The sequence below is a fragment of the Lissotriton vulgaris genome, chromosome 4_1 (assembly GCF_964263255.1).
Source record: "Lissotriton vulgaris chromosome 4_1, aLisVul1.2, whole genome shotgun sequence".
In the NCBI taxonomy this organism is placed as follows: domain Eukaryota; kingdom Metazoa; phylum Chordata; class Amphibia; order Caudata; family Salamandridae; genus Lissotriton; species Lissotriton vulgaris.
The window spans coordinates 1,873,427,196-1,873,453,355 of record NC_141691.1 but is presented as its reverse complement, the minus strand read 5'-3'; the positions used below and the strand labels follow the sequence as shown (position 1 = coordinate 1,873,453,355).

At 44.5% G+C, this 26,160-nt stretch overlaps 1 protein-coding gene across 1 annotated transcript in view; it reads left to right on the top strand.

The window, feature by feature from the left end:
* The window catches only part of LOC147724659 (uncharacterized), a 1,014,146-nt gene that overhangs the window by 388,811 nt on the left and 599,175 nt on the right, over positions 1 to 26,160 (top strand). The window contains exons 9-10 of the mRNA XM_086918077.1: positions 13,584 to 13,622; positions 17,677 to 17,705. Coding sequence (XP_086774203.1) covers positions 13,584 to 13,622; positions 17,677 to 17,705 — 68 coding nt within the window. The remainder of the gene's footprint in view (positions 1 to 13,583; positions 13,623 to 17,676; positions 17,706 to 26,160) is intronic.

Genomic DNA, 26,160 nt, shown 5'->3' with positions numbered 1-26,160 from the left:
CAACCCCTTTTGTACCGCTTTTGGCCGCCATAAGTGTGGCAGGGTCATGAAACCGCTGGTGTACGTGCGCTGTATAAATATTTTTAAATAGAAATAGAAATACAGGGTTTACTCAGACTTGAGTCCCTTGCTCACTTTGCCACTGGATTCAAGCAAACCGGGCTGAAGAAGGCTGGAATGCCAGAAACTGGTCCTCAGAAGCTTGTTTCCGGTCCAGGGAAGACATGGCTTGGCAGTTCGGGCTGCACTGTTCCCATGAGGCACAGGGCCAGACTGATTTGCATATAGCCATGTCTGAACTGGGGTGGCAGAGTGGGCTAAAGAACGGTGATGGATTAAACCCAGATATCTTGGCTGGGTGTGAGTGTCTGATTGATTCAGAAGCTCCGTCCATCACCAACCCCTTTTGTACCGCTTCTAATTAGGTCGCAACCTTCAAAGAAGCGCTCTAACATCCTGTTACCTTTAACGGTATGCATGTCCTGCGCAGCAGGTTACTCTTTCTCCATGTAAGCTGTGCCCACGGTGCTTTGCTTACTTCATTGTAACTTCCGTGTATGCGTGACATTCAGTAACCACTGAACACAGACAACAGACTACCCGGTACCTGCTGAACCGGTAGAAAACAGAGTATGTGACCACCGAAACTGGACGATGCGGTTAAAATGCTGCCAAATGCAACGCAAATTAAAATGGAAATTAAAATAAAACATAAAAATAAAAATGAATCCCTAATGGGGATGAAATGTAACAGACTACAAATCCTTGGTACGTAAATTCCTCCCCACTAAGATCTTCAGACAGGACCTATGCATCACAGATTCAAAAAGAAAACTGAAATGTGCAACTATCACTGTTATTGAGGCAATATATAGGGTAAAACACCCAGTGCTGTGTATCCATATAGTATAGTTCAATCGGGCAAAAAATGTGTAAGAAACAAAGTTTTGTGTGTGAAGTAAGCCTACCGCTATAACTATATGCCCAACTTGGATCTATATCTGTCAATTCTGCATGTTTTTAAAAAAGTCTGCCTGTTTTTGACAAAGGATCATTTTGACACTTGGTGATGGCCATGGGTCCAATTAAACATTAACAACAACACAACATATGACGTATAAAAACAAGTGTGCAAACAATCGTAGAAGTACATGTACAATTGTCCGAATGCTGGATTCACAAAAAACATGTAAATTCAATTTTATCATTTAACTCACAAGGACTCGTGGTTTTCAAGAACCTAATCCAAAATGTTTCTCTTTGAGCCAGATGCCTGGCTACATGAACATGCAACAAGGCTGACACCTGCTTTAATATGGTGAAGCGTTGTTGGGGTATGGTGTGTTACTTACCATGGGTGGTTCCTGGGGTCCCCCACACGTCTACATCTTCTGGGTCCAGTCTTGACTTGAGTCGTGGTTCATATTCCACTATTTTAGTATATGGTTTGGTCTCCCCCTGGAGACCACTTTGTATTAGTGCTACTTACATGCTCTATTTCCCTAGTATTGTGTGTATTATGTGTCTATCTCCGGATAGGAGATAATACAGTTGTGTTAGTGAGTGTTTGTAATAAAATACATATTTGTAACTACACTGTGTGATTCTTTTTCACTTAACCTATACCATAAGATTAAGTACTGGTAAACAAGCCGCTTTACACTTCTTCTGGACTAAGCCTGAAGGCTGCTCTCCACAGCTACCACTTAGAGAACTTTCAAAAGTTGTCTAAGACCACTAAAATCACCATAAGGGTTGTCTGGATTAGTGCAAGGTGCTACACTTACATAAGTGAGCACCATATACTAAGCCAGCCTCTCACACAAGGGTACTAGTGCCCTTGCATTTCTGGTGTTTTCCAGCAGTTTTAAGATTTTCTTAGAGTTTCTTGCTGCTCATATGGGTATTATTTCTGACATGTATAGCTTTCCACCATCTTCATTGCTTGATTTTGCTTGCGAGAAAGTGTCATTGAATGTCACTCATAATTACACTAAAATTATGACAATGTCACACATAAGCAATTTGAAAGCTTGGCAGCTATGCTTCCCTTTAATAATTTCATTCCCTGTTCCGCTCCCATTTTTTAATACTTTTTTTTGCAATGTGCTAAAATGGTTGTAAACCTTTTCGAAGAGTAATTTAAAAATGCCAAAATTGCCACTGGTGTGTCACGATGCATGGGCACACATGCAAATGATCGAGAGCCCCCAAGGAGTGGCTTTATGAGCATATATGTGCCCAACACATGCTCATGTCATGATAAATGTGCACGCATCAGGAGCCATTTTGAAATTGCTTCTCTTTAATAGAAATCCAATTCCCAGATGCAGCCTGTGAATGTTCGTGTCGCACTGGAAGCCGTTTTGGCTATAGCTAATGCCAGTGCAAACAACTACTGGCAAAGCCAGTACCTCAGTCTGTTGGGGCACGGCTTATCGGGCTGAAGATGGTCAAAAATCCAAAGCAATCCTGTGGACCGAGTGGCACCTGTCAACCCCCAAACATCGTGAGAGGTGCCAATCTTTCTAGTGTGCAAAATGCTGACCCTGTGGAGCCCGTCTGTGGTGGGGAACAATTTAAACGCCATTGTACGCAGCACAGCCTGCAGGAGGCTATACTCTACGGCCGCGGGTGCCTGAAAGGGCTGCTATGCCAGTGCAGCAGCGGCCCGGAGAAATTTGCAACGCCCGGCAGGGAAACAGTGCTCTCACCTGACCGGTGGGATCATGTCGGCAGGGACGATCAAGACTGCAATTCCACCTGCGTGAAGGGCTGAGGCAGCTGCCGGACCCAGAGAGTGCGTATTGCTGCCGACCTTGGAATGGATGGTGCCAGGGGCGGAGGATGGAGACAAACGCTGGACTGCCCCAGGTGAGCGGGTTGGGTAGGCTGCTGGTAGGTGGGGGTGTCGTTGAAGGTGGGACGCTGTAGCAGCGGAACCACAGATCGCTGGGTTGGAAATTGGGCCTGAGGTCTGAGGGTGTTGGGGCAGTCAACCTGCATGTTGCGAGAGTGATCCGGTGCCTCCCTCAGGGACACTGAAGCACTGCTGCGGTGGCGGCCGAACTCCCTCTTGACTCCTTGCTCCCCCTCGTGGCGGGCTGACCCTCGAGTGGAGAGGAGGAAAGAATAAAGCTGGAGGCCCATTGGAGAGCTAGGCCAAACTGCTGCCACACAATGGCGGAGGCCTGCAAGTGAGGCCTACATACTGTCAACATCCGCCTGCCAAACTGAGCCTGTAACGCAATTGCAGGACCGCATAGGAAAGCAGTACGGAATATTTGAGAGCCAGTGCTGCACAACCCTGAAGGCCTGGGTTTGAGGACTAGCCATAGACTGCACTAACCTGGCCCACTGTAATTGAGACGCACTGCAACCCCGAAACCGAGACTGAGAAGCAAGGCAGCTGTTCGGAAGTAGGGTCTGGGCAAAAACAACCATAATCTTGGGCCGGGGAGCTGAGGGCAACCCCCCCACCATAAGCACTTTTGAAGGAACAGGCACTGTAGCTGGCGGAGCACACCCCTCTGCCGTTCTGCCATTAGACAGCCTCAGGCTCACTCACGTGCACCAGCTTAAGAAAGGGGTGCCCCAACTGAAAAAGGGCGCAAACCCTCCAGGAGCAGCCCACAGGGGGCCAATTATTACCACCACAGGCAAGGCGGATGCCAAGCAGACCAAACTTCCTTTCAAAAGCAGGAGGCACAGTAGACAGGAGGAAACTCTCTCCCGCCCCCCCCCCCCCGAGGTGGAGGAACAAGCAAAACAAACGGCGGGTGCTGCCCCTCGTGATGACAACCTCAGATAGCTTCTCTTGGAAGTAAAAACCTTTTTAAACACAATTGACTCCAAGCTGGACCAGCTATCCGCCTGATTTGACCAAGTAAAAATTAGAGTAAACACCCACAATGTCAAAATCATGCAGCTGAAGGTGAGTATTTTGGAGAACGACGATGCCCTGGCAGAAGGTAAACAACGGATGCTATGGATGCTAAAAATGGACAAAGTACTTGAACTGATTAAAGCCAAGACCGAGGACCTAGAATCGAGGTCAAGGAGGAACAACCTCCGGATCACTGGAATACTGGAATCCACTTCAATCTCGCAGATGGAGGACAATGTGGAGGCACTGCTGCGCAAACTCTTTGGAACTGTCCTCTCCTCAGTATTCCCTGTGGAGCGAGCCTGGGGCACCGGCTCACCCAATAGTTGCCAAACTGCTTAACTACCACGAACAGGACGCAATATTTCAATCTGTAAGAGAGATGGGAGAGGTGCGACACCAAGGGAATGTTCTATCCCAGACTTCACACTGGCAGAGAAGGCTGCACATGACAAATGCCTACCTGCCAAGCGTACATTCTAAAAGCAAGACATACAGTACGCCCTGTTCTACCCGGCCAAATTGAGCATAAGGAAAGGAGACAAGACTCAGATCTTCACAGATCCCAAGGCTGTGCTGATGTTCGCCAGGAAGATGGAGAGGGCACAGCGGTCATCCTCCAAGACCCAAGACCAGGACGGGGGGCACCACCAGTGACAATGATTAAAGAACCTTTGCTAGCAATGAAAACTGGCTGGACTAGGAATGAGTCAAAGTGAAACGTGAATCACGTTTACTGGAATGATGTTCCTACTGGAGGATTGGTCACCCACAGCACCAGATCGCAATCATAGACGATAAGTCCACTTACCTGAACATGGCTTGGCCACACTGCCGTGATGACAGGGGAGACAGCTGGGATAATTCCCTAAGTACTCTCATAAGACTTTGAATGTTTGGGAAGGGGAGGAGGGAGGGCAAATGTCATAACCTAATTTGGGGGTTGGTTTGAGAGGGGAGAGGACTGGGGAGTTTGACAAGTATAGGATGTTTGCTTCATGGTAAACTGTGTCTGGGTATTGTGTGTAAGGGTGGGAATTGCCTACAAGTTGAGGACAGAGAATATAGGTTAGCTGGGTCACAAATGCGCTCGATAACAGACTTACACTCTGCATAAAGTCAAATGCTCAGTCACACTGCCGCATGCTCATGATGCTCACAAGTTCCCATGGATAAAATCACTTGCATGACATTGATCATCCGTGGTCTTAACGACTACCGGAAATCTAGATTGGTGCATGCCTACCTCGTTAGACAGGAAGTAGAGGTGTGCTTCCTGCAAGAAACTCATTTGACAAAGCCACCGGGGCTAGGCTCTGTGCCCGCTGATGCAGCGAAACCTACTCATTGGTATACTCCAACTGTGGGTGGCTATCTTGCTGAGGAAGGGCATACAAAGGTCTGCTACATGCACGCTCCTCGATAAAGAGGGCAGATATGACATGGCTCTACCGGAGGTATGGAGAGAGACTAGTGGCAGGCCTAGGCCCGGTGGTGTGGAGAGAAGATTTTAGTATTGCACCAAATTGTCAGTTAGACCACTCTGGGGCAAGATATCATCACCGCAGGTCGTAGGCACTCTGTGAAAAATAGTGGAAGATAATTTGTTAGTGGACCCATGGCGTCACGCACTTGGGGAACAGAAAAGTGGAACCTGCTACTCTACATAACATAGCTCCTGGTCGCATATTGAGTTCTGGCTGGTGATCAGAGACGTGATCAGCTGAACAGGGTCGGTGGACCACCTCCCACAAATGCTCTGGGACCTCGCTCCGGTATGCCTGCTACTGACCATACCGCAAACCATTCCACGAGCATTCTCCTGGCAGCTGCCCCCACACGTCTTGTGCGGCACTGCGTTCAGGGAAGAAATACGCACTCAAATTCCACTTAAGTATGACTGGTGTAGTTATACTCAGAGGGCTAGAGGCTAGTGCACTACCTAGAGCTATGCCCTATCAGAAATAATAAATTGGTGTGTGATATGATGAAATTGTCTCCATGGAAGGAATCCTTTTTAAGGACGAGAACCCTCAGTCACCGAGGGTGACATGCTTCATCATTGGGTCGCCTCCTCACACCCGGACTGCAAGGACAGTGATGTGGGCTACAACTTCCTAAATGGAAGGAGCAGAGGTGTTTTGATGAGCGATGGAGATAGTCAGTGAGGGACAGAGTGCATATGAAATTATAATGTGTGGTGTTGGTGAAATCTACTTCCAGAGGGCCCAAATCTCTTTATTCAGTAGGTCCTAAGGGATAGACTTAAAAAGAGGACCAGGGTTTTTTAAACAAATATTCCCCTCTTAGTGGTCAACATGTTTCTGTCCATTACCAGGCCCCAAAAGTGGTTCCAGGGCCTTCATCAGGACCTTGATTGATTAGTCACTCTGTTCAATGTGCTCATACAAAGCAAAAAGGAGGTGCTGAGGTTCTCTCTGGAGACACTCGCCGGGACTTCAGAGAGGACCCCAGCTCCCGGTGACCGTGGGGCTCCCCTGGATGTACCTAGTGGCTTGAGGGTGGATACCACTGACTCTTTGAGGAGAATGACAGCACACTCTCCTCTAATACTTCCTGCTAGACCTGACATTCATGGCAAGGTATTTCCCCAAACTATGTGCCTTAACTCCCATACTTTGCTGCACTCAGTTATATTTTATTAGGTACTTTCATAATACAAGAAGAATACAGTACTAAAGTGCAGTGAATAAGAAAAGAAAACAAAATTGTGCAGGCTAGAAGCATAGGCAATACATTGATATTTTGTGTGATAACATTGAGTCCGATAGATAGAAACATTGCACGATTCGTATAATGAAGTATGTCATCACTATGCAGTTAAGACATCGTTGTTCAGTAAATGAGACTGGGCATTACGTAATCAGTGTAACCAGTTCGAAAGTGCTTGAGTGCGCCTCTTCAAACTTCATAAAATTGGCCTGCACCTAATTGGCACATTTAATTTACTTACTTGTAAGTCACCTCTCAATGGTACTACCTGGATCCAGACCCTGTGAAATAAATGCTACTAGAGGGCAACAGCACTCATTGCACTTCCCATTACAGCAGCCTTTTAAAACATATCTCAGGCCTGTCACTGCAAACATCTAGTGTAGTTTTAAATTGGCATTTCGACCTGGAAAAAATCAATCTTTTGCCAAGCCTAAATTTTCCTTTTTAATTCTTATAAGCCACACCTAAGTTAGGCGCTAGAGGGTCATGGGGCTGGGTGCATGGTTTTTCAAAAGTAGGACGTGTGTTTAACTTTTACATGTCCTAATAGTGAAAACTCCTAAAGTCGTTTTTCGCTGTTGTAAGGCCACTCTCTCCCATAGGCTAAGGCTGGGTTCTGTATTTCAATTATTAAATGCTAACTTCAGATTGGGAGCAGATAGAGAAATTATATATACACTCAAATGAATTAGTAAAATCAGATTTTAAAATTCAATTTTGAAAATGGTAGTTTTAGAAGGTTGGCATTTTCCTGCCCAAAGTAACTGGAGTCTTTAGCACCTTCGGTGCTCATGACGAGCTGAGCTCCTCATGAGCCACGGTGCTCCGGTGCTCATGACGAGCTCAACTGGTCATGGCCCGTGGAAAGCTCAGGTGCGGGGAGAATTCCACTGCTGTGCTGAGCGTTCCACAGAAGCCAATAGACCTGTGACGAGCTCAGCTCGTCATGAGCACAGGAGCTGTGCGCACCCCCTTCCCCCCAGCACAGCGAGGAATAACCCCCGCAGTGAAGGGGCTATAGGAGTTTCCAGATAATTGGGCCTGTTAATGGTTCTCCCATCCTGAATGTGTACTGGGCCCAGACAATGAACAATGTGACCTTGGTGTAGCTGGTAGAGGGTCTACTGGCAGGATGGCTGGAGAGGAACTGTACCATACCTTGATTACATTTCAAAGGACCTTGCCCGTGGCACGTACAAATTAACCTGACACCAAGCCAGTACTTGCCTTTGTCTGCACAAACAGTTTGGAACCAAGATAGGGAAAGAAATGAGAAAAAACATTTTTTGGGTAGGCCAAGCAATTTTCCACTCAAAGGCTGGTGCTAGGTATTGTCATACGGTTCATACTTTTTCACAAAGACTGTGCATTTAGGCAACATAATTTCAGAACTATGTGGACTGAGTCAACTCATACCATCAGAATATGTCACCTTAATTAATGGCTAGCTCACAGTGCACCATCCGAACCCCATAACTGACAAAGGGCCCTAGATGGTGTCTACAACCTCAGAATGTGACAACTCTAATTCTCCCAAGGAAATCATGGAGACAGATCTTACCCTTTTGTTAGTAACTCAGGCATACCCAAAGGGAGATACATGAAGTACGTGAAGTACAAAGAGTGGCATTTGAAATATTTAATAAAGCAATTGGACTCTTGTATGAAATACGTGCGCTGCAATGATTATTAGAAGAAAGCAAAATAGTGTAACCAGCATTACAAGAGTGGTGAAAATTATAAACAATTCAACTGTTGTGCTATTGCATTGATTATGTAAATACATATAATTGTACTCCAAACTAGAACTTCCTATCCTAGTAAGCATAGGGTATGTGAGTCTGCCCAAATACATTAGAGTGATCGAACTCCCCATTTAATTGTAGGTGTGTGCCATCTGGTAGCCAGTATTGTAACAGGCAGCAGCCCTTCTCAGGATAGTGTTGGAATTCAGCTGGGGTAGAATTCAGGCATGGGGCGACCTTAGATAAACCATTGATTCTGTCTAAACAGAGGCTTAGTTCAGTTTATATAATACATTGGACCAATTTGTGCCATGCCTGTGCCCTGGTCCTGTTATAATTGTTGAATCAATCCATCCAGAGCTGTCACTGAACGGACAACAACAATCAACAATTACCATCGACCAGATCTCCTCATCGCTTCTTCAAAACCCCCCTGCCCACTCTTCGAACCCCAACCAAGCAGCCATTAACCTCACTCAATGGCTAACCAACAGCGCCGACAACCTAGCACCTTTGAAAAAACGTCAAATTAAACCAGATCGCAAAAACGCTTCCCGGTTCAACGATGATCTTAAGAAATCCAAGAAACTCTGTCGCTCCCTTGAGAAGGCCTGATAAAAGACCCAAACACCAGCACCAAGGACGCCTTCAAAAACGCCACCCGCACACACCACCAACTGATCCGGACTGCCAAGAAAGCTGCACTTAAAGAATGACTAGACAACAACGCCCACAACAGCAAGGAATTATTCAACATCGTCAAAGAATTTACCAACCCCTCAGCCAACTCCAACGACATCACTCCCTCTCAAACCCTTTGCGACTCCCTAGCTTCGTTCTTCCACAACAAAATCGCAGACATCCACAACAGCTTCAACAACCAACCCGGAGACCAACCCTCCCAACCTTCTGCCATACCCTCACCCTCCTTGAACATCCTTAATGACTGGAACCCTATCTCCACTGAGGACACCATCCGCCTGATGAACTCCATTCACTCAGGATCCCCCACAGACCCATGCCCTCACCATATCTTCAACAAAGCAGACTCCATCATAGCACCACACCTCCGAGACGTCATCAACTGCTCCCTCAACTCCGCCACCTTCCCGGAAAGTTGGAAACACGCCGAACTCAGCGCCCTCCTGAAAAAACCCACAGCTGACCCCACCGAACTCAAAAACTACCGCCCCATCTCGCTCCTACCATTCCCGGCCAAAGTCATTGAGAAAGCTATCAACAACCAGCTCGCCGCCTTCCTCGAAACAAACAGATCCCTCGACCCCTCACAGTCCGGCTTCCGAGCCAAACACAGCACTGAGACCGCACTCATCGCAGCAACAGACGACATTCGAACTCTACTGGACAATGGAGACACAGTCGCCCTCATCCTCCTTGACCTCTGCGCAGCCTTCGACATAGTCTGTCCTAGCACCCTCCTACAACGCCTCAGAAACATAGGAATACAAGGAAAAGCACTGGAATGGATCACCTCGTTCCTTACCGGAAGAACTCAGAGAGTCCGCCTTCCACCATTCAAGTCAGAGGCCACTGAAGTCATTTGCGGCGTGCCACAAGGATCCTCACTCAGCCCCACCCTCTTCAACGTATACAGGAGCCCCCTCGTGACCATTGCACGCCAACACAACCTCAACATCATCTCCTACGCTGATGACACTCAACTGATCTTCTCACTCACCAAAGACCCGAACACCGCCAAAACCAACCTACATGAAGGAATGAAAGAAGTAACCGAATGGATGAAGCACAGCCGTCTGAAACTGAACTCAGACAAAACAGAAGTCCTTATCTTAGGTACCTCCCCCTCCGCCTGGGATGACTCTTGGTGGCCCTTGGAAAAGCACCCATCCCGACGGACCACGCACGGAACCTGGGCGTCATCCTAGACTCCACACTCTCGATGAACAGACAAGTCAACGCCGTTTCATCATCTTGCTTCAACATTCTTCGCATGCTCAAAAAAACATTTCGCTGGATCCCCACTGAAACTAGAAAAACGGTCACCCACGCACTGGTCACGAGCCGCATTGACTACGGCAACACCCTATACGCCGGTACCACCGCAAAACTTCAGAAAAAACTCCAACGCATCCAGAACGCAGCAGCCAGACTCATACTAGACATCCCACGTAAAGACCACATTTCTAGTCACCTGAAAAACCTCCACTGGCTCCCCGTCAATAAGAGGATAACATTCCGCCTCCTAACCCACGCACACAAAGCTCTCTACGAAATTGGACCCGAATGCCTCAACACAAGACTTTCCTTCTACACCCCTTCCCGCCAGCTATGCTCCTCCTACCAAGCCCTTGCTGCTGTACCTCGCATCAACAAAACCACCATGGGAGGAAGATCCTTCTCCTACCTGGCAGCTAAAACCTGGAACTCACTTCCCACTCACCTTCGCCTCACTCAGAACCACCTAGCATTCAGAAAGCAACTTAAAACTTGGATATTCGACAAGTAAATTCCCACCCTCCCTCAAGCGCCTTGAGACCCTCTAGGTATGTAGCGCGCTATATAAATTATTTGACTTGACTTGACTTGAAACAATCACATATTGCAGATTGTGCTGCGTCCTTGTACAGAACGTTCTAAGGCCTGATAATGTGCCTACGAAGAAGTGTGTTCCAGGAATTCTGCTTAGAGACAGCACTATGCCTAGGATCACAGGATGTCAGCATGAGGGACTTAGTCACCATACCCCACCAGTACCTATGGGCCCAAATCCAGACTAACTCTTAGTGCTTACCTGCCCTCCTAACTTTCCAGAGGAACAAGTATATTAGCACCCCAGAAAACCCCAGAAAACAACACTCTGAACTCTCTTAGGAGTCGCAGTAACAGGTCATCACCTTTTGTTCTCTTACGATATTTATTGAAACTATCATGCTCTATCATGAAGAAACTATGGAGCAATAAGGAGACATATGCAAATAAATAATATGATTAATGCAATGAAAAGCCCTGTCATAGCGAGTGACAAATCAGCCTAAGCCTACCCTTACTATGAAAGCATAGTGTTATATTAAAGATCTCTGTGATTAGTGCCGGGCCCAATACCGGACGTCATAATCAGTTGGTCTACATCTCAGGCGTGCAGCTTTTTTGTCTCAGGACCTTTTCTCTGCAAGCCTCGCACCTCTCTGTTTTTAGAACGACAAGCCTTGGCTTATATAATAAGACTTGTCTTGTTTGAAATACAGCAGCTGGGTCTCTCTATTCAATCAACCAATCAGGGAAATTGCAAGCATGCTACTCACCCGTTAGGGTCTCAAGGCACTGGGGGCTTGGGGGAGAGGTCAGCAGTTCAGTTCATTCAAAGAGCCAGGTCTTGAGGGCCTTTCTGAAGGTAAGATGTTGATCTGGAGCTCGTTCCAGGTTTTGGTCGCGATGTAGGAGAAGGTTCTTCCCCTGTCCTGGCTCTGCAGATGCGAAGGGTATTGTGTCTATTATGTCTCAGTGTTAGTGTCTGACCACAGAGAACAGCAGGGAACAATGTTTTTGGCTTTGCACAAAATGTGCAGACTGAATCCCAGCAAAAATAGCTAAATAACAAAAAATAACAGTGTGGCGCAAAAATAAGGGTATGCAAAACAAAAGCGGTCTGTTACATGTGTAGTTAGACTAACATGGGAGAAAACTATAGTGGGCCCTATAGGGAACTCATGAGAAGTGTAACTGAAAGTAAAGCCATTTCTGTGTATTTTACTGCATGTAGCCACGCAAGCAAGTGTGTGCCAAAAGTCATTGTTCAAAAAGGATGTTGAGTTTAAATGAGAGAATGTAAAAGGGAAGTGAATGTGCTCTGGGAACTATGTCACCTCACAACAGTATAAAATAGGACCCTCAGAACCAATCATCGGAACACCCCTGTACCTGTGGAAGATTCAGAAGGACTGCCCTGCTGCCAGAAGGACTCCCATGTTGCTGGAAGGATTTTCCTGATGTCTAGAGAATGGAGATTGGACTTGATTGCCTTGATTCCAGGCTATCCAGATTGACTCCAAGAGTCAGTTGGCTGACCTCCTGTGTGAGCTACAAGGACATAACCTCCCTGCAGCTGCCGATCAGACCAGCACCAACTGGACTGCCTGAGTTCTGCTGCTGGCCTCTTCTGGAGTGAGTCCTGATCCCAAATAGATTCTGGATCTTTGGTTGGCATCAGTGAGAGCTCCTGCAGAAGAAGAAGATCAAAGTCCTGAAGCTTGGGCTCTTTGCGAATGGGCCAGTTCACGCCAAAACTCTGCTGCTCTCTACGACCACAACCGCAAATCTCCTGTGAAACCTGCTCTCTGTGCCGACCATGACATTCAGTATCGACCGTCAACATGTGACCATGTACTTCATGTTATAGTAATGAAAATCCATGGCAACCACCAACGCGGAGCTCTAGTGATAACCATACTGCGTGCTACAGCTATGACAAAATATTCTCTGTTTTTCTTAGGAGTACACAGCTACCAAATACAGAGGTCACAAGTTAACAGTATGCATTGTCTTGCTGTCTTGATTCACCCTCATGACTCTTTCTGTCACCACCAGTCTCGTTATCTCACATTTTATCTCTTATTTCTCTCTTCGTTGCAGTTTTGCTATCTTTCTTTTCCTCCTTACTTCCCCCTTTCTCTCTTTTGCTCCGAGTCAAAGTACGATGATGAAAAATACATCACAATCCCCAAAAATAAATGCTGGTGCCCCCCACCTGCAAGCACCAGCAGAAATTAGGCACTTAGTTCAGCACACGATCTGTATATTTGGAATTGACAAGATACCAAGCCACCCTGTGCTCAAACAGTATTCTGTGCAGTTATTCTCTGTCCATGAGCAATATTCTATACACTACCAAACAACAATAATGTTAAAGCTGCAAATTGTGGCAAAGACTCCGAAACTGTGCAGTGCTAACTTGGCTCAGTTGTTTTTATAAAGCAGGTGTATCTAGCAAAGGTCTGTAAGGACCAGAGCCATGTCAGACTTCTAGAACTGCCTATAATTATAAAGTGGGCGAATATTCTGAAAATCTGGCAAGTCACTTACCATGTTGGATCTATTTTCGCACACTTATGTGAACATTGGCATTTCCCTAAGACTTGAAGGCAAACTGCAAACGTTTGAACATAGAGTACTGAGATTGCATCTTCAGGTATGTGATCAAACTACTCTTAGGCTAACAACTGTGCTTTTACCTGCAGCTCTGCAAGTGGACCCACCAGTGACAAACAGCACAGCCGGTAAGTGCTGCTTTTATTCATGACTTAAGTCTCAATTTATCTTATTTCTCAGCTGCTGAGTAAACCCGCCCCTTCAGTCCTTCCCAGGATTTCCCTCCGAACGGAGCCTTGGTAAAATAAAACACAACCAAAAGTTTAACATATGTTTATTGCAACAACAAAAAACAAGCAGCACAGCAAAAAATCATGGGACAATTTCCGTTTCAAAGGACTGGAGCTCTCCCCCAAAAAGGCCAGCTGGAGCTTGTAATGCTAAAATGCATGCAAAGTTGAACGTTTTACATATATTTTTCCCTCTATACACGTCTATGAAGCTCAACATGTGACAGAAACTTGTTACTTTCAGTGACATATATCTCATGAGCAGGTGGAAGGATCTTCTCATGAATAAATGAGAGACATCCTTGAAGCCGAGATACAATACATGAGCATACAAACAACCTAAAAAACCTATGGGTCTATCATCTGAGTAATTTATCAGGAATAGAGCTATTGTCTCAGCCACGGATTGGTAAGAGTACTAGCTCAAGGCGTCATCCAGAAGATGGTTAACCCTGTGTTAGCAATGTGAATAGCTATATTGGATTCCCATCAATATCATGTATGATCAATATTCTCATGTGGTCGTCAGTTTAACAAATATCTGCATAGGGGCCGACATGTTTCAGCCTTAACGGGAAGTTTACCCTAGGCTTTCTGGAACATCACCCCGCACACTCCCATCAACTACTCCTCTCATAAAACATTTAGTTGTTTGTTAAAGAGATCACTGAACACAGGCAGTGGTCAGTGTCTCTCTGTACATCTGTCTCTAAAATCGGTGTGTTGCAGAGGCTCTTGAAGGATAAAAAGAGGCCCAAAAGGGCTCCTTACCTGTCCCGCGTTGTCTCTGGCAATAGCTGAGACAGGGGGAGGCAAAGAACCAAGCTGAAGCCTTCCTTATTAGTGGTCACAAGATGGTCTCTCCACCAATCAGGTTTGATAGCATGTCCAACACGCTGTCTCTCTATTTTGCTTAATGGCTAAGCAACGACTAACATGCCATGTTATTGTTCCTGCATACTGCATCCTTGATGTGTGTTTAATAAACGACTCAAACAATAACACAGGGCGAACCGATCGGCGATGAGCCGCTTTCGCGTGATCTCGCGATATTATCTTGGACTACAAAATGACGTCATAGCGTTAGTTTTTGTAGTTCAATAAAGTGTGTTATAATTTCACCTCCGCTGTACTAGGGCAAAAAGCTGCGATCATGCCCAGTTTATTGCACATTTCATGCAGTGCATCTAAAAATACCCACCCTCTCCATCCAGGTGTACCAGAGCCGAAGAACGGCTCACCATGGTCTGAATAGCGTCATGCAGCGCATCAGCCATAGACTCCAAAAACAACAACATCACATTGCTTATAATACATCAGCAGACGCACTAGTCACTACCAATGTATAAGATGTTTCTAAGAAGTCGCAATTAAGGGGCAAAGGGACCTGGAAAGCTGAAGGACTTAGTCTCCGAGACATCGCGAGAACTAAAAGGACCACAAGATGATGTCATCGCCACCTCTCTTGTAGTTCTAAAGTAAATGCGATGTGATCAGGGCTACAAACAAGGATGGGGGCCTGAGGTTTACACGGGCACAGAACCTTTTTAGATAAGTAAATGATTATGGATGGAGAGGGTGGGTATTTTTAGATGCACTGCATGAAATGTGCAATAAACTGGGCATAATCGCAGCTTTTTGCCCTAGTACAGCAGTCGGTTATTAAACACACATCAAGGATGCAATATGCAGGAACAATAACATGGCATGTTAGTCGTTGCTTTGCCATTAAGCAAAATAGAGAGACAGCGTGTTGGACATGCTATCAAACCTGATTGGTGGAGAGACCATCTTGTGACCACTAATAAGGAAGGCTTCAGCTTGGTTCTTTGCCTCCCCCTGTCTCAGCTATTGCCAGAGACAACGCGGGACAGGTAAGGAGCCCTTTTGGGCCTCTTTTTATCCTTCAAGAGCCTCTGCAACACACCGATTTTAGAGACAGATGTACAGAGAGACACTGACCACTGCCTGTGTTCAGTGATCTCTTTAACAAACAACTAAATGTTTTATGAGAGGAGTAGTTGATGGGAGTGTGCGGGGTGATGTTCCAGAAAGCAAGGTCCCAGTAACATAGGTTTTTTTAAAATAAAGGGAGTAAACTCACTGGCACATGTAGGAATTAGGATTGCACTGGATTAACTAGTCCTGCAGCCTATATTCAGTTCCAGGTTACTTTCCTTTTTCAGAGCGGGGTCTCACTACGCCTGAGCCAGGTCCAGGACGAGGTGAGGTCTCTTCCCCGGGCACACTGGGTGAGTGATTATATGTACTGAAGTAAGACATATATTTAAGGCAAATCTAGTCCTTCGCTTATAGATGTTTTTTCTCTGTGTTTTATTTGTTTCTTCCTCTACAGATTTAATAGAATTACCAGGTGTCATGGAGGAGTGAAGCTACAGTATTTGGAGACTTATATCCTTTACTGTTTAAAATATATCACAGTAACATTTTCATTATTATTGAGTTTTGCACCAACACTATTTTCGCAGTCGCATTGTTATGAGAACATAGGCCCTGAAGAAAGCCTAGGGTAAACTTCCCGTTAAGGCTGAAACATGTCGGCCTCTATGCAGATATTTGTTAAACTGCAGGAGTATTGTTTTGCGCTGTTCCTTGTTTTTAGTCAGGAAGAGGTCTTGGTAGAATAAAAATTGGAATGAGATTCTCTATCCAACTTTAATATTTCACACACTTTTCTTTCTGCACTGCACTTACCCGTCTTATCAGATTCTTATGGTTGTCCAAGTGTTGGCATGTGCAAACTATGAGTCCGTAGATGGTACCATATTTGTCTCAATGATCTAGAGACATCGGACCTAGGACGGAGGACCACATGAGAATATTGATCATACATGATATTGATGGGAATCCAATATAGCTATTCACATTGCTAACACAGGGTTAACCATCTTCTGGATGACGCCTTGAGCTAGTACTCTTACCAATCCGTGGCTGAGACAATAGCTCTATTCCTGATAAATTACTCAGATGATAGACCCATAGGTCTATCATCTGAGCTCAACCACGGCTGGTGACGGAGCGGTTCTGTCACCAGCATGCGGCCGCCGCGCGGCCGCCGCGCCGCGTTAGCGCTGCGGCGGAATAGCCGCCGCAGCGAAAGAGTTAAAATACTTTGCCTTCAACCTCATCCATGTGCATGGTTACAGAATTCCTATGTGTCTTGCAGTATCTAGTTGTTCTTGTATTAACCCATATATAATGCGAGGAGGTGATGGTGACTGATAACCTCAGTTAAGCCAAAGGGCCCGATTACGAGTTTGGCGGTGCAGCGGCGGGTCTGCCCCCCCAATCATGTAGTGAGACCGCCCACCAGATTACAAGTGGAACTCATGTCTGGCAGGCTTTGTTTGGCGTTCCCAGGGTGGTACCTTTAAAAACAGGTACCGTAATGGGAGCGCCAGAAACTATTCATGAACAGTATGGACAGAAAAGTCCATGCAGTGCAGGTGCATCCACAAGGGGGAAAGACACAGGGGTCCTGGTAGGGCCCCCTTGTTTCTTCTTCACAAGGGTTTTCATGGAGTAGGTACTGCCATGGAATCCCTGGCGGAGAGGAAACTCATAATATGCTTGGTGGGACTGTGTTGCTCCCGCCAAGACTATTGATGCCTCTACACCGCTGCAACACCGCCAGGGAACGGAGATTCCCTGGCGGCTGCGGCAGAGCTGTGGCGGTCCCAGTGCCCAACTCATAATAGGGCGGTAGGGAAACTGCCACCACCGTGCCACGCAATCCTGGTGGTCCTCAGACTGCCATTAACATTTACCATCACAAGTAAAAGAGACTTGACATTTAATTAATTAAAATCCACAAAGCGTACTTATGACATGTATAACTATTATGGATCTTCAAACCACTGCTTTTATTATAAGAATTACCGACCATTGCAAGTTCATTAACTCTTTGTGTGCATGTTTGTTTCCAAATTAGAATTGAAAGACAGCCAAGCGAAGCTCCCAGTAAGTAACGTAACTATGAAAAAAATACTTTTATTTGCGTTGTCTTTGATGTGATAGTTCCAGATGTTCCAATTGCAGCGTTCTAACAATTTACGTTTTTTATTTCAATATGTTTACTGATTTATAAAATGCTTATGGAAGAGACAGTGGGTAATCGATGAATTTTAACACTGGAGAAAACATATATATACAACAACTAAGATATCAAATTCACATCCTGACCAGTTCATAGGAATGTATTAGGAGGCCATAGATTGATAATCTCTGTAATATAAGTGCATCATTTATATGCTCCTTTGATGTTTCCTTAATCCAATCTTCTGATACATATTTTTGAATCGGCATGGATTATAGTGGAACACATTTTGTCACCGTAGGAGCTGGCAATACCTTTCACATTGTCTGCCCATCCTCTGAAATGGCACTATTCAGCACGCTGCGATTTGAAGAGTCCCACTTGTCTTAGGTCTTCCAAACACAAGTACTGACGAGGTCAAAATGTCTAGGTTGTATGATCTCTGGAGTGGATGAATTATTCCATTGATTCAACTCATCTACTTTAAGGGTACAAGTCAACAACTTAACTCATGAATGAGTGCATGAATCGATGGGACGTGGGATGAATGGTTGAATAAGTGAGGGATGGCTGGAGGAATTGGTGAATGAGTGCATTAAAGGATGCAGATACGTTTCCCCAATCATACACGCTGAGGTCTCAGGCAGCAGTAAATATAATGTTATCAGGGTGACAATAGTTACCAATCTAGGGCTAGTGATAGCACGAAACCTGAGCTAGACAATATTGCTAAACAGGCCACCAATATAGTAAGAAGGTAAAGAATGGCCATTATAATTCTAGTACACACCTTGCACCAGGAGTGGGCACCACCACGGAGCACCTACAATGTGTCAAGAATTCATGCCAGTGTAAGTATTAAGCAGGTGTGGCACCATTGTGGGACTGCTGCTTTCCCTCCTGAGGCTTGAGCCGGGAGGTTGTGCCATTTTTAACTCTTCTAATTTTAAAAACTGTGACCTGTTGAATTTCCCTGCGTGTCCTTTCCCCCCCATCGCCCTGAAGTGCTAGACGCGATCTTGCCCTTGTTATTTTAAAAATCTATATATCGCCACTTAGCTACGCCCATATTTTCTTTTGTGAGGAAAGGTGCATAAGACCTGGAGATTCGCTCCGTTTTGCCAGCCAGAGCAGCCTACTTGCTCGGACTCTCTCGGTGGGTGTGGCCGATTAAGGGCCGTCATCTGCAGGGACTGGGTGAATACAACAGCGGCCATATTAGTGTGGGCTCGCTGAGAACGTCGCTCGGACGACGTCATAAATACATACGTCCATGGCTCCGCGCAGCGGACGCACATTGCGGGCGCGCCGATCGTGCGCCGGAGTCAAGCCAGAGTCCTGCCCGTCTGCGCCCGTCCGCGACCGGACGGGGCTCGGGGCAGGACTCCACAGATCTGGCTCCCCATCACCTTTGAAGCCACATAACAATCAGAGTCCTCGCTATCATTACACTAAAGCTAACCTGCTGAAACTTGGTAAGCCACTATCATCCTACTGTCTGCACGCTACAGACCCGCTATTTTTACCCGCACAATGCAATATATGCCATCAATTACTTCCCAAAAGTAACTCCACCTCGAATAAAACGCGGAACCTTAACATGACATTACTTAACTGTAGGGGTATGCCTAAGCATAAAATTGAAATTCACGATCTGCTGACTAATGGAGATCTGGATATCATGTTTCTAACTGAAACATGGTTAGATGAAGCCTCCTCCCCGGAGATCTTAGAGGCTATACCGAGCAACTATTGCCTTCTGAGAATAGACCGTCAGAAACAACGGGGGGGAGGATTGGCAATGATTTTCAAAAATGACCTAGAGTGCACTTTAATCGAACAAAAAATCACGGATAGTGAGTGCGGAAGATTCACCATCAAATTAGATACCACCAATACAATCACGGGACTATTAATATACAGACCTCCTGGAGCAGCACTATCCTTCTGTAGCCAACTTGTTGAACTGGCTACTCAGCTAGCCATCAGACATAAAAATATTATCATACTTGGCGACCTTAACATCCATCTAGAGGATAGCCACTCCAAGGAAGCGCAACTCCTTCTGAATGCCTTCAATGTGATCGATCTCAAGCTTCTATCTACTTTGCCCACGCATCAACAAGGGCATCTATTAGATCCGATATTTATGAACTGGGAAGGCGTTAAAACTTCACCACCTGTTCCACTAATATGGTCTGACCATAGTATGGTGCCACTCACAATAGCCAAAAACAGTATCACCAAGTTACATGCGAAAAATCCTCCTTACAGACGTCGTAACTTTAAAAAGTGCACCCCTGAATTGCTGCTGCAAGAACTTACCGATCATCCCCTGGCAACAGGCGATTCCCTACAGGAGGTATGGGATAACTTTGAATCATGGCTAACTAAAGCGTTAGACAAGATTGCACCTGGGACGACCAAACCCCCAGCTCGACAAACTAAAAATGCCCCCTGGTTCTCTGAAAAATTGAAAAAGGCTAAAGCTCTATGCAAATCCATTGAACGAAAGTGGAGGAAAAACTACACTCCAGAACTCAAAGAAAACTATAGAACCGAGCTGAAAAATTACCAAAAATTGCTACGATTAGAGAAGAGTCTCTATTACAAAAGCAGAATTGCGGAAGCCAAAAACCCTACCAAAGAATTATTCGGTATCTACAGAGAAATCACCACACCATCTCGCCTGGATACTAAAGATACCTACTCCACAGAGATATGCGACCAGATAGCCGACTTCTTTGTGGAGAAGGTAGAAAAAATTCATGCTACGTTTTCCAGCAGTACCAGGTCAGACAAAAATAAGGTAGAGTCCCTAGATTCCTGCTCCCACAAACCCCAGTTTCCCAACTTCAGGACCCCCAATAAACAGGAACTAATGAAAATTATAAACACTATTTGTTCAGGCTCCCCTATGGATGCCTGCCCACCGGAACAGATAAAGCGGTCATGGAAAGCTTATTACTGGATCATATAAGCAACATGATCACAACTTCATTCCGGGAAGGCAATGTCCTGAGAAATTGGAAATCTGCCCAGGTAATACCACTAAAAAAGAAACGGAATATTCCAATCACTCAGCTTCAAAATCTGCAGCCAATTTCTCTTCTCCCTTTCTGTGCTAAGATCATAGAAAAGGTGGCCAATCTCCAACTCATGGAGTTTTTGGAGAAAGAATCACTCCTCCACCCTTCCCAATCAGGGTTTAGATCAGGCCACTCAACGGAATCAGCCGTGCTGTATTCCACCGAACAGATTCGGAAATTGGTGGATGAGGGAGAGACAGCAGCGCTGGTCCTATTGGACCTAAGTGCAGCATTTGACACCGTGCTGCACTCTACGCTGCTGTCTCGGCTCTCAGACATGGGAGTAAAAGATTCTGCTCTCACCTGGTTCCAGTCATACCTCACTGAAAGAACTTTCCAACTTCATTGCCCACCCTTTAAGTCATCACCTCGCAGTGTTAGCCATGGGGTTCCACAGGGCTCCAGTCTGAGCCCTACCTTATTTAACATCTACATGGAACCCCTGGCACACATTGCGGAGGAATTTGGGGTGGGCATTGTCAGCTATGCTGACGACACCCAGTTGGTGTTCAAAATAACGCCAGACTTAGCCTCCAACTTCTCTAACTGTATGCTAAGGATAGCGACGTGGATGAACGCCAACTGCCTCCGTTTAAACGGAGATAAAACAGAGGTACTGATAGTAGGGAAGGATACTTCTGTCTGGTCACATGCATGGTGGCCTAGCCAGTTGGGAGAACTACCTGTGCCGGTAGAGAAGGTGAAGAATCTCGGAGTCATGCTTGACGCCGATCTCTCAGGCAGAGCCCAGGTAAACAAAGTGACAAGCAAATGCTACAGCACCCTAAAAGTATTGCGTAAAGTACTAGACCTTCTTCCGACCGAAGCGAGAAAGACCATAGTCCATGCCCTAATATCTCCCCATTTGGACTATGGCAATGCTCTCCTACTTGGTCTTAATCATAAGAGTCTGCACCAGTTACAATGCATACAGAATTCTGCAGCACGACTGGTGCTCGGTCTCCCTCGCAGAGCATCCACTAAAAATGCGCTTGCCAAGCTTCATTGGCTCCCGGTCAAAGAGAGAATTACATTTAAAACTCTCTGCTACGCACATCGCATTGCCCAAAACAAAGGCCCTAGCTATCTGAGAGGCCTCATCACCATCCATAGGCCGATCAAAGATCTTAGATCAGCGGGCATGATGCTATTTAAAATCCCCCGCGTCACTAAAGCTAAAATGGGAGGAAAATCCTTCCGCTATTTAGCCACCAAGCTCTGGAATGCCTTGCCAATCCAGTTGCGGATGGAGCCATCTGAAACAAGGTTCAGAGCCAGACTTAAAACTCATCTATTTCCTAAAAATTAAATCCGCTCGCTCGACTCTTGGTCTCTCATGATGGTTTGCATTTGCAGTCAGCGCGGGGACACACAGTTTTGTGCAGCCAGGCGCTTAATAAATGCTTATTATTATTATTATTACCCTACATCAAGAGTTATCACCAATATGCAAGTGCAAGCATCGCCCCTTTGTTGGCGCCAGCATGCCAACACAGTGTGTGAAGAATTGCCACAATCATGTTCAGATTTGCCCTGTCACTCCTTTATACTAACTGCATGCTGAGATTTGGAACATCACTCCGCAGTTGTTGAACTGAGGGTTAGGTGTGCATTGAAGACATGTCGCTCTCAAAAATGCATGGTGCCCAAAGTTTACTGTAGACCTTTACAATAATGATGCTCTTGTTTACCCTTCTTGGGCTGGGTGGTTATGAGTAGCACTGGTGATGCATCTACAGGTTCCCCACATCCATAGTGTACTGCCCCGGCTCCCACAAATAGTTTCTATTTAATTTCCTACAATTGTATCCAGGACAGGGTGAAGCATTGATTCCTTGCAGTATGAGACCTCACTTCCTGCCCATACAAGCTTGACGAAAAATACTTTGGAAAAATGTAATGCCGAAATATAAGATTTCGAGAATTTTCTCTTTAATGTTCACTGCACTCACCTGATTTACGGATCGTCTATGGCATTCCGTCTCTCTACTACGGATAGAATATGTCTCATAAAAGTTTTCACTTTTTTTCAGACTGTGTCGGATTAATACACAGGAATTTGGGAGAACGAAAGCATGAGAGTACTGGAAATTTAATAACAAAATACTGATATATCATGTTTGAGGGCATTCAAATGATTGCTCCCACGGCCAAGGGGCAGAGGAAAGCTCATGTACGGGACACTCATTGTCTGCTCCCTACAGCGTTGCAGACACATGCAGAGCGGTGTTTGACAAAATGCAAAAAGTATGCAAATCTGGCTTTTCTCAGAACTGTCTTCACAATGATGTCACGCCTCTACCTCTCCATCCATATCTGTGTGGAGATCTCCACCCCAACTTCAGAGATTCTGCACTAATAAGTATAGGTTTTAGTAGTAAATGTGGCTGGAAAATGAGGATTAATTATGATTTAAGGGTAGAAGATTAGGGAGTAGTAAAGTGGGGATTAGAGAGAGTCGGGGAGGGGATCAGAGAGAGATAGGGAGGGGATGAGGAAGGTATGTGTACCCACTGCAAAATAGTAAGCCCCTTGCTATTCACAAATGGCACTTCTAAAGTTACTACAACCAAAACCCAAAACAGTAGTAAATTACTCCATCTCAGACCTCTATTAAGTCCAGCACCATACATAGCTAACCACTGGTACTGCAACACCCTCCCATAGATAATAAAACTCAATAGGAAATAATGTTAAAATAAATAACATTATTTAAAATATTTGATAAATATTTATTATTTAATTCCAAAACATTTTACCAACTTTTTTGAGTTTAAATATTAATGTAGCATTATTTGGTATTACAATATAATTACATTACTTTTAATTAATTCTACACATTACTTATAATGATTATTAATACATCATCATTTTACTTGAGGTGGGAATTTTTTTAATTTTATTTTGCACAAAATAGTATTAAGTTGATTGAATATATTTAGATTAATTAAGGAAAAAATAAAAAATACATTAAAAGTACATTTGCATTTTAAAAGATTTTCATTCAAATATGACATAAAAATATTTTTTTCTTAGTTAAATAAACTTTTTAACTTTTACCTATACTATATTTTAGGGAGACTCTGCAACGAGGTGAAAAATTTCCATGTGGTCAACTATAAAGAAAAGTAAAACACAGTTTAATAAACTTGGAAATATGTTATGTTAAATATTATTGTAAATTACTCATCTTAAATGTAGAACAAAAAATGTTGCAGCACTATTAATTTAATGTTGAATTCAAATTATTTTTGTGAAGTTTAAATTAAAAAATACATTCTCACCTAAACTAACACAATATTTATAATATGCATTACTAATTATTAAAGGTGAAGTATTGAATTTACCAAAAAGAATATAATTATGTTTAATTAACATTTATTGTTACATTGATTTTTAAATTAAGAAAGGTTGTTAATTTTTTTGTAATTAAATAATAATTAGGTATTATTTATAAATGTTTTCAAATTATATTTTTTTCATATTTTTAACTATTTTATTTTACTTGAACATTATTTCTTATGGGGTTTGATTTTCCATGCTGATGACGGCCCCCATCCGTCATGCATTACAGTGCTCGTGTGCTGATGACGGCTGGGGGCCGTCATAAAGCCATTGATTCTTTAAAAGCCTAGCACACGAGGAAAATCGGCCCAGCATGGAAGGGGTTAAGTCTCTGCCTCCATTATTTTCTATTGATTGCTGTTGCAGTATCAATGGTGGCAGGCCTAGTCAAAAGTATCTTGCATTAATAGGTGCCACTTAGCACTTATTCTAACATCAACTCCCTTCTGGCCCAAACATAACAATGAAAACAAGCATTTTCAAAGCCAAAAGGTTTGACACTGCCCACCAGCCTTTTCACTTTGGCAATTCTTGTTTTATTTTGTTATGGTTTTTGCAAACCTTTATTGTTATGGAAGCTGCTGGGCCCTCATCAATCTAAAAAAAATGATACTTTCCTGCTGTGCTGTGTGTAAGGTCTGTTAGCAACTGAACTGCACGATTTTCAATGAAGAACCTGCAACCGGTAAGTAAATTCAGAAACCTACTTATACCAGGTTGAATGAGATAGTCGGGTCACTATAAACTCTGCGTTAGCTTTGAGATGGAAGGCTAATTGATTAGTGCAACTAGCTGATGGTTTGGTGAATGATAAATGGGAAAGCTGGAAAAACACAAAACCTCTAATCAGCACTTGAAAAATGTGGTTGCCGTGCTCCTATAGAGTTGTTTATTGCGCTCTACAGCACATTGATTCTAAGATTATAATGGATAGACAGGAGTTGGTAAACCTCTAATGAGTACTCCCCATAGGAAGAAATGAAGGTTTTTGGAATTGATATCTGCTGTCAGTGGAGAAAGTCACTGTTTACTGTCGGATCTCTACCACATGATTATGAGAAGGGGGTGTAGTTTTGACCAAGGATACTTGACATTAAAAAAAAATTATTACATTTTACAACATAAAGAGTTGTGAATTTTTTTTTACTTTTAAATGCAATTATTTTCAAAATGGTTGACATATAGGACCCATTGTCTCCTAAATGAAATTAATCAGGTAAGTCCCAATCAGTGTTTCAGGTGCGACATCTTGGGTTGCGGAGCCTGGTGGGTTAATATTTTTAGATTTTTGGGAAAATCAACTGCAGATTAAAATAACCCAAAATCCTATGCTAATGCCTTTAGGCTACTGCCCTATGTGGGCATTGTGACAAAGCCTCGGAAGCTGATATTTACCTTGAGGTTAGTGGCAAGGTCATTATTCCAGCAGAAGTGGAGGTCCAAGCTTGTTTCTTGTTTTCTCGATTGGCTTAATAAAATGCAGAGGGTAAGGGTGCGAGTAAATATGTTCACTACCCAGTTGGGCAATTTAAGGAAATTCCGTAAATTATGGGTTCCCTTTCTAGTAAATGGGCTGTGATAATGTTTTAGAGGGGGGTTGAAATAGTGGATTTGATAAAATATGCTTATTTGTAGATTTTTGAATATTTCCTGTGTGCATCTGGCCTTGTCAGTTTCTGTTTTTGGGGGCGGGGCATGGCCAGCGAGCCAAGATGACGGACATACCTGCCTGAAGCCCCGTATCCCTAGCCCTTTATCCGCCAAATATCCCCATCTAGCAGTGGCGGTGCGTCCATTAAGGGCGCTGGGGCGTTGCCCCACAATCCGCCCGCACCCGCAACTCCCTCTGCATCTCTAAACTTAAGACTGTCTGACAATAATGTCAGTCAGCATGAACTCGGACCGCCCAGGGGGGGCAGTCCGGCATCATGCTGCTGAGTGACTG